General features: G+C 41.7%; 1 protein-coding gene across 2 annotated transcripts in view; it reads left to right on the top strand.

Annotated features, from left to right (window-relative positions):
- GNA14 (G protein subunit alpha 14) overlaps positions 1–13,754 on the top strand; it is a 152,208-nt gene that overhangs the window by 69,886 nt on the left and 68,568 nt on the right. The window contains exons 1-2 of one of the 2 annotated variants that reach the window (XM_073228684.1): positions 7,130–7,263; positions 12,549–12,733. In XM_073228684.1, the coding sequence (XP_073084785.1) occupies positions 7,239–7,263; positions 12,549–12,733 (210 nt within the window). In that variant the 5' untranslated portion in view covers positions 7,130–7,238. Of the gene's footprint in view, positions 1–7,129; positions 7,264–12,548; positions 12,734–13,754 lie in introns of those variants that run through there. The other variant, XM_036991348.2, reaches the window with a different exon arrangement.

The raw sequence follows: 13,754 nt of genomic DNA, 5'->3' as shown, positions 1-13,754 counted from the left end.
ACATGTGGGACCTCAATCTGGCATTCTGCATGTGCTCAGGCCATCACCTCCTAGCTTTGTCCTTACCTGCTTACAAACATCTATCTGTCCCTTGGTTACCCTTCAATCCCAGGGATGTGACATGTTCCCCCTTCAATCTCAGGTGACATGTTCCCTGTTAAAAGGCTGGAAGTGGGTTTGGGGCTGAATGGGCACTGAAGTAAATGTCAGGGTCTCAAGTGCCCAGAACATGGTCTTGAAGCTGGGGGAAGACATGGACCACAAGTGGGCATGTGCCTCAGCCCTGTGGTCTTATTGTTCCCTTGGGTGGAGCAAGATGAAAGAGTGCCAGAATGAGGCACGTGATAGTTTGAAGTGCCTTTGCCCAACTCTTAAGGAGCCTAGAAGAGGGGGATAACTGGAGGATGTGTCTCTCTGGCCCTTTTGTTTTTTGTCAGCACACATTTGAATGTCTGTTCTTTGCAGGCTGTTAGGCTAGGTGTTGTGGGAGGTATAAAATACAAAGCTGATTTTAATCTAGTCATGGAGGAGACAAAAGCCGAACTGAGAATAATTACAGAACAACTGACTAACAAGGGAAATGGTTAGCTCATAATTGTTGAGTGAGTTGAATTTTGGGTGAAATGGAGTAAAGTGATGGTCCTGGCTGGAGGAGGGGGTTGAGGGGCAGCGGTTGCTCAGGTCCCGGGTATTATCCTGCAGCTCAGGGCTGGCAGACCATGCTTCCAGACCTCCAGCGGATGCCATAAACATTAGAAGAGCAGAAGACGTGAATGTGCACAACTGGTATAAGCGACCTGGGCTGGAGATAGAATGTGGAAGAGTTTGTGTGGAACTAACAATGTATACACCCTCAAAAGAAGTTCAAAGTAAAAGTGAAAAAGTTGAACAATGTACTGACCACATAAAATGGGAATGGGATCCTTGAATCTAAGATTATGGGATGGTTGCTGATGAAATTAGAGTGATGTGGCCACAATGATGCAGACACATACTTGCTCACTCACATTTACTCCTAATAAAGTGACTTTAGTTAAGGAAGTGCTTCCCATAAAAAACAAGTGTGAGGGGAAAGCCTGCAAAGAGAGAATTCTGCAATGTCCTAGAAACAGTCTAGTGGTGGTAAAGACATGAGGTGCCCTTGTCCCTTTCATGTTGGAAGTGTAAAAAGTTTGCTACATTTAGACCATGTGGAGGAATCCCCTATTCTTCCCATTTCTTTAAAATCGTACCCAGAATTATTATATCAAGTTTGTCTGAGTGTTGAGGCTGTGATCATCTTTCCCAAAAGTCCCTGTCTGGATTGACAAGAGTGCCTCCCAATTTGTGATGGGCTGAGCGTTTGTATGAGCTCATTTGGAAATAGGGTATTTGCAGATGTAATTTGATGTAAATGTAAATCAAATTAAGATATAGTCATACATCAGGGTGAGCCCTGAATCCAGTATGACCAGTGTGCTTAGAAGATGACTGAAATTTGGACACAGAGGAATGATGGCTACGTGAAGACAGAGGTGCAGGTTGGAACTATGCTGCCACAGAAGAAGCATCAAGGATTGTAAGCAACCGCCAGAAGCTAGGAGACAGGCAAGGGGCAGGTTCTCCCTCAGAGCCTCTGGGAGAGAGTAAACTTCTCTTGTTTTAAGCCACCCAGCTGTGTTACTTTGTTACAGCAGCCTAGAAAATGATGCATTCTTCCTCACTTCCACATTATTAGACATGTGACCAATTTCCTGGTCTGAAAGGTTATAATTCTTTTTTCTCACCTTGTCAAACAAATGCATTCAGTCTTCTGAACCCTTATATTCCCTTCTTCCTCTCCATTCAGAGAGTTATCACTCTTATCACTTACCATAATTACCACAGTACATGTTTGAATACTACTTTACAGAGTTAAAGTGATTTTAATTCTCCAACAGATGACAGTGGGAACGGTGTTATCCTGCCCACTTAATTGATGAGGAAATGGAAGTTCAGAGAGTTTTAATAATTTAAGGTCATCTCCAGCAAGGAGAAGCCCTTTAGCTCCAAGAAAAAACACTCAACCCTAAAGGAGCATCTTGCTATAATTATTTTGCCATATTGCCTTCTCCATTATTCTAAAGAAAGACCACAGAACTTGTCTCTGTCATTTGGGTAAAAATGAGAATAATCTTCAAATCATTCTCCTTTGCTTCTCTATACCTTGGGGGACTTACCTTTGTTATTACCACAGCAAAGTCATCCCAGTGTTGACAGAAAAGAGAGAGCTTATCTGACTCTTTTCTTATAACAACAGAATTTATTTTATATGTTTAATTATAGCCTTAGAAGAGACATCAAGTTGGTTTTTACTGGAAAGTTTTTTATTTTCATAAGTCACTGGAGACATAATTAATACAGATAATAGCTATCTCATGTGAAGATTTAGTTGAAATGCATACATTTTTTCATTGTCTGTAACAAGGCAGCTAGTTGGGTTATATCGTTCAGCTGGTTTTATAGCAAAGTCATAAAGTACATCCTTCCACTAAAAGAAATATGTTCTCAACTCCCAGAGTTGTCTTACTGAAAAACTTTTTTTTTCCCTTAAGGTTGAGGTTTATGAAAAAGAAAAGATGGTTGGCTATGGATTTTCTTATCTTGGGCTATATGTTTAAGCAGGGAATTGGAGTTTGTAATGCCAGAGGAGGCTATAAACTCTCCCAACCCCAATATGGCAGAGTTATGCTAAGGATGACCATATACTTTATTGTCCAAACGAGGATGCTTTTGAGAAAGAAGAAGGATGCTATCCATAATTACCTCAGGACAACAGATGTAAAGTAGGGCTGGTCCTGGGCAACTGGAAGATATGGTCATTTGGGTCATTTCCATCCACCCTGGAGAGAGGAGTCCAGCCTCTGAAAACATCTTCCCATAAACAAAGAGCTTGATGAGTGGGGCTGGGGATTATTTTTTCTTATGAGTCAGATTGCCCCTTGAAAATTAAATATGTGTATTTAAGTAAGTTTTTTGGATGTTAAGAAATACCTTGAAAATTTCTTATTCAAATGTTTTGGTCTTGGTCATTCTGGAGGTTATGATTTTGGGGAGACTGAGGCTCAAAAAGGTCTTGGCCTGGAGGAAAGGAGAACCAGAAAGTTGGCCTTCTCCACTTGGATGGGGACTCGGGCCCAAGAATTAATGCGCAGCCTAGGCACTGAACATATGCTCAGTAAATAATGATTGGACTATTCCAAGCACATCCTAAATTGGATTGTGATGTTACCTGCTTCACAGCTGTAAACCAGAAATTTCTTTCAGAGAGTGAAACCATAATGAAGACATTGGATGGAGGCCCTAGAGTTGAGTAGGCACAGACTTGTTTGTTGATTTGGGGGATGACAGGTGAATTAAAGTGAGAGAGCGTATTTCATTTACGTTGGGAAAGGCCCCGCTGAATTAAATGGTAGGAAGTATTCCAAGGCTGTGATGAGAAGAGGAATGCTGAAAAAAGGTGGTGTCAGGTAATTCTTCAAATATTCAGACATTTATTGAGTACTTACTCCATGGCAGGTGTCCGAGATGCTGGGGTTGAAAGGTAGAATCATGACAAACACAATAAAGCTATGTAAAGAAACAGTAGTAACAAGAAGAAATGAATCTGTCTACCTGAAATTGATGGGAAAACTGATGCTGAAGCAGTGCGGCGGGGAGTTGACCACGTTGGCATGGGAATCAGCAGACCCACTGGAAGGGCAAAAATGACATGGCCTGAGTTTTAAGTGGCTGATGTAACCTTGCCAATATCTTGCTATTACTTTACCCATTTGTTCTTAAACTGGACCTTTCAAGGGTAAATTCACATATTTTGATCATAATAATGGGCTGAATAATGTCATATACCTATTTGTATATCTACCTAAATCTGAAGAAAATGAATTTCATATTCTGCCTACATGGTGAGAAGGACTTGAAGAGAACAGTTTCTAAACTTCCCCATCCAACATGGGTGATGGTGCATCACACCTTTAAAGCCCTGCAGTTTCAGAATTCCTGTGTTTCCATTCTTAATCTGATCCTCTATTTAAAACTGCACTCATCGCTACTTTGTTTTTTTGTTGGTTAACTTTTAATTTATTTTTATTTAAATTTATCTTTGGGTTTGGAGCTGAAGGACAGAAGAGTGAATGAGGTGTTCTGTAGTTGCTGGTGTATCAGCAAAATTTTCAGTGTTTCAAAATGGTGATCTTCTAGTCTTGTCTGCCGTTTTTGAGACTTAAGCATTCCAAATCCGTTGTCTCTTTTTGGAGCTTCTTTATTTTCCTTTGAGTAATTTTTGTCTTTGCTCTACTCTTTCTTCTCTTCTTTTACGGCATGAGCAAAATCAAACTTTTGAACAACTGTAACTTGTACAAGAACAAGTTCTGACTTTAGACTCATTCTTGTTAACTCATTCTTGTTCTAGTGTTATATTACTTCTCATATCCTTTCAAAGACTCAAAGGCCGAAAGTTTTACTGGTGATCTGGTGTAAAGATTGCTTGGCAAACATTTCTGCAAGAATGGGGGAGATGTCACTTTTTAGGAGGAGCAGTAAACTATGGAAATTTTTGAAACCATCTATGAAAATTCTTCCAATTTGTTTTTTTGGAAAGCAAAACAATTATGACTCAGTGTCATGCAGCAGAAAGTGATCTCATGATTCTCCTTACAAGTGAAACGAGTTGTACTTCTAATGGAATCAGTAATATCTGAGCTGTAAGCCACAGAACTTATTTGAAGTTTCTTCCCTATCCTTTTTGTGATTTATTCATTTTTAGGGAAATTTGATACCCAGGACATTTTCCCTAACTGTTTCGTCACTAACAAATATTTGATTATTAAGATTCTGTATATTTTCTTCCTTTTCCAGAATCTTACAAAGATGAGCTAGGCACAGAATGAACAAAATTGTGTAACTCCTTTTGGAAGAGTTGGGTGTAGTGTCTGGCAAGCGACAAAGATATGTGGATCATGTGACTACATATAAGTGACGCATATCAATCATGGACAACTATTTCTTTTTTTTATTGAAGATACACAATCTTACATTGGCTTCAAGTATACAACACAGTGGTTCAACAGTTACTCACATTATTAAATCCTCACCCCCTCTAATGCATTACCATAGGAAGATGAGACAACTATTTCTTGACATAAGCTGTTAATAATAAGCTAAACATTTGTGTTGAATTTTTAAAGAATTTCACATTTATAACAAATTATAGGAATTTGGTTGTATAGGTAAATAGCTCAAATTAGTTTAGAGTAAAACATAGCCTTGTCATCCCATTGCATTTGAAATTTTAAATGTACTTATGGCAAATATGTGAGTACATTATTTTTGATACTTTAAACTAGGGGAATAATTATGCAAAAATTCTTCGTGATTAAAAATTGTTAGCATGATCATTTGGCTTTGCCTGACATAAGAACTACTTAGAAATCAAATTTGGACTTGAAAATACCTCCTTGATCAAAATGAGGCCCAACAGTGACAGAAAGTGGCAGAATATACTTGGAATTGCTGCTCTTCTTGGCTAGTCCCTAAGGGTGATTTTACAGATTACTGAAACAAAGATTATAAAATATAAAATAGCATCTTTTGAATTCTGCTGTATTGTTTTATTGGTTTTCTTCTTCTCCCCCTTAAATCTCAAACTGTCTATTGAGCCTCATCATTGAATTTCTTTCAGCTTTCCATTTTGGTATCAGGAGCCTTATATCCACCTCTGTTGTCCAGAGGACAACCATAACCCCTGTCTCCAGTGGTGTCCAGTTCTGAGGCAGAGGATTGCTGCTTTTCCTTTTCAGGTCCTCTCTGCAAGCGCAGAAGCTGGGGAAGGTGACATGGTTGTGATGGTGCCATGGGGGCTGGGCAGAAGCAGGCAAGCCTGACTTGAATAATGAATCTTGATGATGCTTTAAAAATGTTTTCCCTCTGGAAATTGAAAAACATAGCTCCTGCAGAGATAGTCTATTCATGCAGAAATGAAATTGGTACTTGGCCTGACAACCCATCAGCTAAAGTGAACACAGCCTGGAAACTTGAGCATTCCAGTCCCAGGGAATTCCATTAGCAGAGGTTCCCCTGGTGAGAGCCCTGGAGCAGGGATTCCCAGCCAGAGGATGGACTAGGTGCATCAGTACCCACCCCCTATCACTCCCGGACACAGACAACAGAGTGCTTATTCAAGATGCGTATTCCCAGGGTCCTGCAAGGGCTAGTCAGTTGAACTGAGGGGGCCTAAGGACCTGCATTTTAAAATTGTTGCCCTCAACCCCTGACCATTGCCTTCTGCTCTGTGCTTGGGTAGTGTCTTTAGTTCTCGTTTGGGCTGCTATAACAAAATACCACAGACTGGGGAGTTTATGAACAGCAGAAGTTTATTTCTCACCATTCCACAGGCTGGCTGGCAGAGATCAGGGGGCCAGCACGGCCTGGCCCTGGTCAGAGCTCTCTGGAGGGCTGCAGACTTCCGTGTTCTCACTTGGCGGAATGGGCAAGGGGGCTCCCCGGGGCCCTCTTGTTAGGGCCCTGATCCCATTCATGAGGCTCCACCCCTCATGCCCTGATAACTTCCCAGAGGCCCTCCTCATACCATTACCTAGGGCATTAGATTTCCAATATATGAATTCTGGGGGGGAACAAGCATTCTGATCATAACAATCAGACATCATGTGGAATTTTCCCCAGCCTTAGCCAGATTCTCTCAAAAATCTCAGTATCTTTAGCTAAGATGCCCCAGAATTGGAGTACACACATGCGGAAACTTTCACCACCTGAGGTGGCTACTGCTCAAGGTCGGCCGTGAGTGGGCAGGGCCCATGTAGAGTCCCCCCAAGTCAGGTGCTCTCTTCCGGGCAGCCCTCCTTGCTGCTGAGAACGGCTCAAAAAGGATCTTCATGACTCATCTGCCCCACTACCAGAAAGCATGAGGCAGAGCCTGAGCCTCCCTATGTGGCTGGCATGGGTCCTGCGTGTCCTCCCCAGAAAGACAAGCGGCAGGGCTCCCAGTCCTCTGTGAGGTGGCCTTGTGTACTCAGAGACCCATCCAATCAGCCTCGAGTCTTCCCTTGGTCAAGCAGCCCCCCTTCCTCTTGCATTCCAAAACTGGGATCCTCTGGTTGCTTTGCCGGTCAATTCCCACTCAAGAATAGTTATTAGGCTCTGACTGTGTGCTCTGATTTTTGAGAAACAAGGCCCTGTCCATATAGTCAACCTGCGTCGGCCTCATGGATCATTTATACCAGTGGGCAGGTACGTGTCCGCATTTTTGTTCTGACTTACATTTTGAGCTGTTTGCATCATCTTCTATAAAACTGAGCTGAAGAAACAGTGACTTCTCACAGGTGGTTTCAGAAAACCTCGCAGACTGTAGGAGATGGCCCTGCCGATCTGAGATGCTTTATCAGCTCCTTGCTTCGGCTCTCAGGGAGCGGCCTGTACTAAAGACTGCAGGAAAACTTAAAACAATTGGCTCTCTGTTTAGATGTCCTTGGTCTATCACTTGGAAAGGATTTATTTTGCTTTGGCCTCTCTTCCCTCCTGGCTCCTAAAAAAGCAACTTTTTTTTTCTTCTTCTATGAGCCTTTCTGTGGATTCAAAATTAAGCTGAAACTTGAATCTCATATTGCCTTCTCAAATCTCAGACTGAGGTTAGAATTTTAGAATGAAGACATTTTGTTGGCCCCTTTTCAGTTTTGTGAGTTTTAAGCCTCCATTTTTTTGTATCTGGATGAGGTTCATGGGTAGAATTCCAGAAACCTCTAGAGAAAAAGAGGGGAAAGCTCCTTTAAAAATGAAAAATAAAAGGGTAAATTTCACAAAAAGACAATAATTTGTACTGTTTCTCAGTGTGATACTCAGATCACTGGTGATAGACGATGTTTTTAGTTGGAATATTCTTGGAATCTAATTTTATTGTAATATGCTTAATTGGAAAATGGTACTAGTTTTTCATTTATGACATTCACATTTCAAGCTTTCAAAATGAGCTTATATAAATAAAAATATTTTTGAATATTAGATCATCATACAGGTGGTATATGGATATGAAAAAAAATCACAAGGTAGGTATACAAATGATGGAGTTTTGAGAAATAGTGGTTAAGTGACTGCCAGGAGCAAGCGTCTTGTGGGAAAGCCTCCAGCCTTGAAAGGTCAAAGGTGCGCACAGCCCACCCACAGAAAGCAGGAAGCTGGTGGAGGTGAGCCTTCGCTTAAAATAGAAAACCAATTTTCTGTGTCTGCTGACTGTGCCAGAGCCAGAATATATGCCAAAAAGATAAGCATGTTCAGTTTAACCACTTACTGAGGGTGTCTACCCAAGAAAGGGAACTAACTCACATTTAAGGGGCGGAGGGAGACAGAGGATCACAGGCAGAGCTTTGCAGTGAAGTTTGGTCTCCTGCCCGGAGGTCAGAGGGCAAGGAGTCAGACAGCGGGCCCCAGGCCCTCTGGGGGATCTCTGTTACTGGCCAGATCGCCTTACCTACTGATTTTATTACAGGCAACAGTTGCAAAAGGATGATGATAAGCAAGAACCTCAAACAGAGCAGGCTCTTGATGAAATTTCAAAAGTACTTATAACCATTGTTGGTTTTATTTTCCAAATATGAACATGGTAAAGCAAAAATTAAATGGGGAAGAAAAGTTATTTCCCTTTTTTATATTTGGAACAGAGTCTAGATGTGGGATTGCCATTTTATTCCTTTCCTCATCTGTTTTACTAGCATTGGGTCCAGGAGTGAAAGCTCTCTGGGCTGTGGTCCCAGGCGCCCCTCCCCCCCAACCGTAACCTCTGATTGAATCCCTTGGTAACAGGACACCAAAGTTCGCCTTCCAAGCCAAGGCATCCCCTGGGAACAAGAAGCTGCTCCTGGGAGAGGCTCATGTTGTCCTTCATTCTTGTAGTTACACATGCCCCCACCAGCATAGTGATTTTGTTGGGGAGCTGGTCAGAGAGCCACAGAAACATAAGAAACACAGCACAGTGGACCTGTGCTTACCCAAACCACACCTTTGGGTAAGCACGGGTCCCGTTATGTGGGGTGTAAAAGCAGAGTCCCCTAATTCTCCAATCACCAATTATTGTCATCTTAAAAATCACATGCCTTAGGTTTTTCTTTTACTTGTGTAGAGTAAATGAATAATTGTCCTTAATGTCTGAGTGTTGAGTTTCTGCTTAGAACACATGAGGAGACTCAGCTCCGACCCTTAGCTTGAGTTTCCTGGTGCCTATGGTCTTGGTCACAGCTGTCACTGCAGAGACCCTCACCTCCCCCTGACACCTGCCCCCATCTGCTGCTGGAACCATCTCGTTTAGAGCAGAGCTCTGAAGGATTGAGATAAAGTTGCAAGTGTTGCCATCTCCATACCAGATGAAGACCATGCTGAAGCCGATAGCACAGTGTGACTTGGCCATTTATTTGGGGAAACACTCAGTGTAAAACTAGCGCATGGTGTTATCATGGAAGTGCACATACCAGTGCAGACCCAACACTTTCAAGCTGAGTGACCTTGGACAAACTTTGACTTTGGATGAAGATTAAATAAACTATGTAATCTTTCTGGTTTTCAGCTTCTCTTCTGGAAAAGGATACTAACTGGGCTGTGTTGAGGCTTAAATGAGACTCGCCCACACTCTCTCCCCAACCCTGGGGGTGTGTGTCTCTTTCAGTCTCTTCTCTTTGCCTTTAACCTGTGCTTTTTGACTCCATATTTGTAGTTTTTCTCCAAATAAGCACAACCTAGAACTGAAGAATATTTTTAAATATTGGTGTTGATCAAATATATTCATATCTTCTTTTGTGTTGTTCTTTAAAAACACTTTTAACATTTTCTTTTTGAAATACTCCATGTTCAAAAGCAAAGTTCACTGACTTTATAAAAATGTGCGTTTGGGGCTGGTGGTGGGGTTGGCTTGTAAGTGAATGGCCTTTATAGTTGAGAAGGTTCTCTGCTTTAGTAAAAGTTTGGCTGAGCCTTCAGTGATTTTTCTGGCTTCAGGGCCAAAATCCCACTTTGCCTTGAGGTAGTTGTATAACCTCTCTGTTCACATCAGTTTTGTGGTGCATTGAATGTGGAAGTATTAATATTTGCTTGGGGTAAGGTAGCACTGGACCAGAGGTCAGCTCTGCTGGGGTGGCATGGAGGAAAGCATGGCAGCGTCCTGGATGGGAGGAGGTGCAGGGACCCGAAGGTTCTGCAAGAGCCGAGCTCTAATCTCATCTGGCACTTTGTGCCAGGCTCAGACAGTACAGGGTCCTCGCACAAGCCCTCACATCATCATGTAGGATCTAGGCAGCCAGATGGTGGAACAGCAGCCTCGGGGCACCTGGCCTCATGGCAACCCTCTTTAGACAATTCCTATCATATGTTTATGCAGTTGTCCATGATATAAGACCAACAGAAGAAAAGTTCTCACATTTGTTCCATTCACTCCGGCATTGCACCATTCTGAGAGGTGACTGTAGCAGGCACAGTGTTCACGGTACTCAGGTGAGTGACTCCTAAGCCCTACACTTACTGGGCTAAGTGGTTAGTGAAACACGTTATCTGCGAACAAGCATGAGCAAAGGCTGCCAAGAAGGCAGGCAGCGTGGCTGGAGCCCAGAGGCCGGGGGAGTGTGCTGCCGTGGTGACCACAGCGAGGAGTTCCGTCTTTCCTCCTGATGGGAGTTTTGGAGCCAAGGATGGGGAGGCAGACAGGAAAGCAGGTTTGTGTCTTGGAAAGATCAATCTGAAGGAACGTTTTTTTCTTACAAGGAAAAGTTATGTCAAATACTAACACTATCTAAATTGTTGACAAGGAAAAATTGAGTTAAGTCCCTTGAGTGGTTTTCAGAGTCCTTACAACAGGCCCCGCTTTGATGTTTGTAGTCTCACATCCCATAAACCCAAAGAGTTACAGGTTATAATCAAGCTAACAAACCAGTATCAACACATTCTATCCTCTTCCTATCACAAACATGTCTCTATAACTAAAACGTCAAAAAGATGTGTACAGCTGTGGTTTTTATATGACTAAGAGGCGGCAAAGTATCAGAGATGATTGGCTTTGTAATTGCACTGTCTGCATGTTCTTTAGGGTCAATGAGATGTGGATGAATAATAAAGATTTTATAACGAAATCATTTCCTGTTCCGTAATTTTTTGCCTTCAGAGCAAAAGCACCATGTAGTAATGTCTAATTAAGATTTTCATGTTATTTGTGTTCTTTTGACAGAAATACTGTTAGACCACTTTTCCTTTTTTACAACAGCTTTATCGAAATATAATTTGCACACCATACAATTCACCCATTTGGAATGCCTAAATTTTCTTGAGTGGTTTTAGTTCTGAGATAGTTTCTCAGTAATTTCGATTTGAAGAAAGTTTTCCCTGCTGAGGGCATGTCAGTTTGAATTAACAAATTCTTAAAGCAATATTTAGATTTGAAAACAAACCATAAATATAATATATGGTATATATGTTACCAACATGGTAATGGATCTCATACAATAAATTATTTATTTTATTGAGACATAATTGACATGTAGTATATTAGATTCAGATGCAATAAATTATCCTTATCACATAAAATATTAGAAAATGTTTTAATTCCATCATATAGGTCTCTATCACTTCTGCAACTTGTAAACTGTCTTTTCAAGCAATATCCTAATCTGACGTTAAGGTAAAGCCCTGGTATCATATTTCATACATGTTATGTCTGGATATCTATACAAATCTAAGAGTAGTAGGGATGATTTGATTTTAGAAAATGTTCCATGGCCACCATGTGCAAGTGTTACCAGTTGGAGGACCTCCTCAACTAGAAATTGGAATGTGAGCAGGTGCAAGAATGTACACATAGCACAGTGGGGCTGGTGGTTCATTGTTCAGAGAACAATTGTATTAATGTATCCAAAAGGAAGGAATTGACAAGTTCAGGAGACTTTCCTCCTGCCCAGGTGTTCCTTCTGCTCAGCTCCTCCCTGCACTTGGAGGCAGAGTCTATTGCTGCCCTGTGGGATTAGCAATGGCAAAACCCTTCAGTTGAAAGGTTCCGAAAAAACCTTTCAGACCCTGTTGCCCACTGTTAGAAGTACTTGGGGCAAGGAATGTGGGGGAGCAGTTCCTTGGTGTCTAAACAGACTTAGTCACAGAGCTGATGTTTAGGATTCCTCTGAGTGACAGACACTCATGTGTCCTTAATAAATTGTGTGTGTGTGTGTGTGTGTGTGTGTGTGTGTGTGTGTGTGTGAGAGAGAGAGAGAGAGAGAGAGAGAAAGAGAGAGAGAGAGAGAGAGAGAGAAGACTGAGACCCTTTTAAAATGCAGGGCACAGGGTAAGGGCCCCTCTGCCCAGGGTTTAGGACGGTTTAGGGCAGTACTGGCCTGTAGCCTGAAACTGCAGCAGCCTTGCGCCAGCCCTTTCCAAGTCCACCCCATCAACCTACTAATGGGGATACAGACCAGCACTTGCAGGAGGCGCTTCTTTCTCAGTGTGTTCCTTTTGAATGTTGCTGATTGCATTTATCACTTGTTTCATCTTCTTAGGAACTGGTGAGAGTGGCAAAAGCACCTTTATCAAGCAAATGAGAATCATCCATGGATCTGGTTACAGTGATGAAGACAGAAAGGGGTTCACGAAGTTGGTTTACCAAAACATATTCACCGCCATGCAAGCCATGATCAAAGCCATGGACACTCTAAGGATACCGTATGTGTGTGAGCAGAATAAGGTAAAGCACTGGCACCCCATTTATGAATGCACGCTTTCCTACTCAGGTTAACATATGTCTTTGAACAAAAAGATTTACTGAGTGCTTTGGTCAGTGGCCCAGAGAAGCTCTTAAGCTCTAACTCCAGTGGAGTGTGATGAATTTAGTCAGTGCTGTGGTCTTATTTCTGCAGGAGTTTGATCGTGGGAGTAGTGTGGTGCTTCCCAGGGTGCAGGGATTCAGAAATGGGGGCAGTGATGTAGGTTGCTTTTTCCAGATGCTGAGAAAAGGAAGACATTTTTTTTCAGCTAAGATAAGGCAGTTAATTTCTTCACTAGACAAAAGTGGCCAACTTTTCTAAAATTTCTAGTCTTAGGAAATATTTTCATAAATGGCCTGCAGACTACTCAGCAAAATCAGTGGGTTTTGTTTGTTTGTTTACCTTGAGAGCTAGTACCTCTTAGGACCTAAGGGATGGTTTATGAGAATGCTGCTTATGTCCCATCTGGCAATGGGCTCTCATAAAGTTATGGTATCAAGGTGGCATTTGCTTTCCTATCACCACTGTTTAAGACCTTAGGAAAATTATGGGAGGAGGAGGCAAATAAAATTTTATATAGCATGTTAGAATGCAAATGCATAGAAAAAAGCTGTGCATTCATTAAAAAGTCTGGATTAAAAATAGAGTTCATTTTAAATCATTGATACTGAGGTACAACATGACCTGATAATAAGGAGAAAAACACTAAGATAAATTTCTTGTGGATCTGTTAAGAAGAATATAACTGTTGAAATGCCAGAATTGCTTGGGGTTTTGGATGGGCCCCAAGGACAACTTTGTCATGAACCTGTGGCACCTGTATTCATATATATTACCTTTATCTGATATACTAACAGTTTTAAAGCAATTAATCTACATTTTTTATTACTTGGTCCTTGGATTGCCTAGGAAAATACAGCATGCACCAAATTTGAGGCTTACCTTTACATTGTGTGTGCAGCCTCATGTCTTCACTACCATTTCCTGGCCTTCTTGAAGGAA

This window comes from Manis javanica, chromosome 2 (genome assembly GCF_040802235.1).
Source record: "Manis javanica isolate MJ-LG chromosome 2, MJ_LKY, whole genome shotgun sequence".
Lineage (NCBI taxonomy): Eukaryota > Metazoa > Chordata > Mammalia > Pholidota > Manidae > Manis > Manis javanica.
The sequence above is the reverse complement of the archived record's forward strand: the minus strand, read 5'-3'. Positions and strand labels throughout refer to the sequence as shown.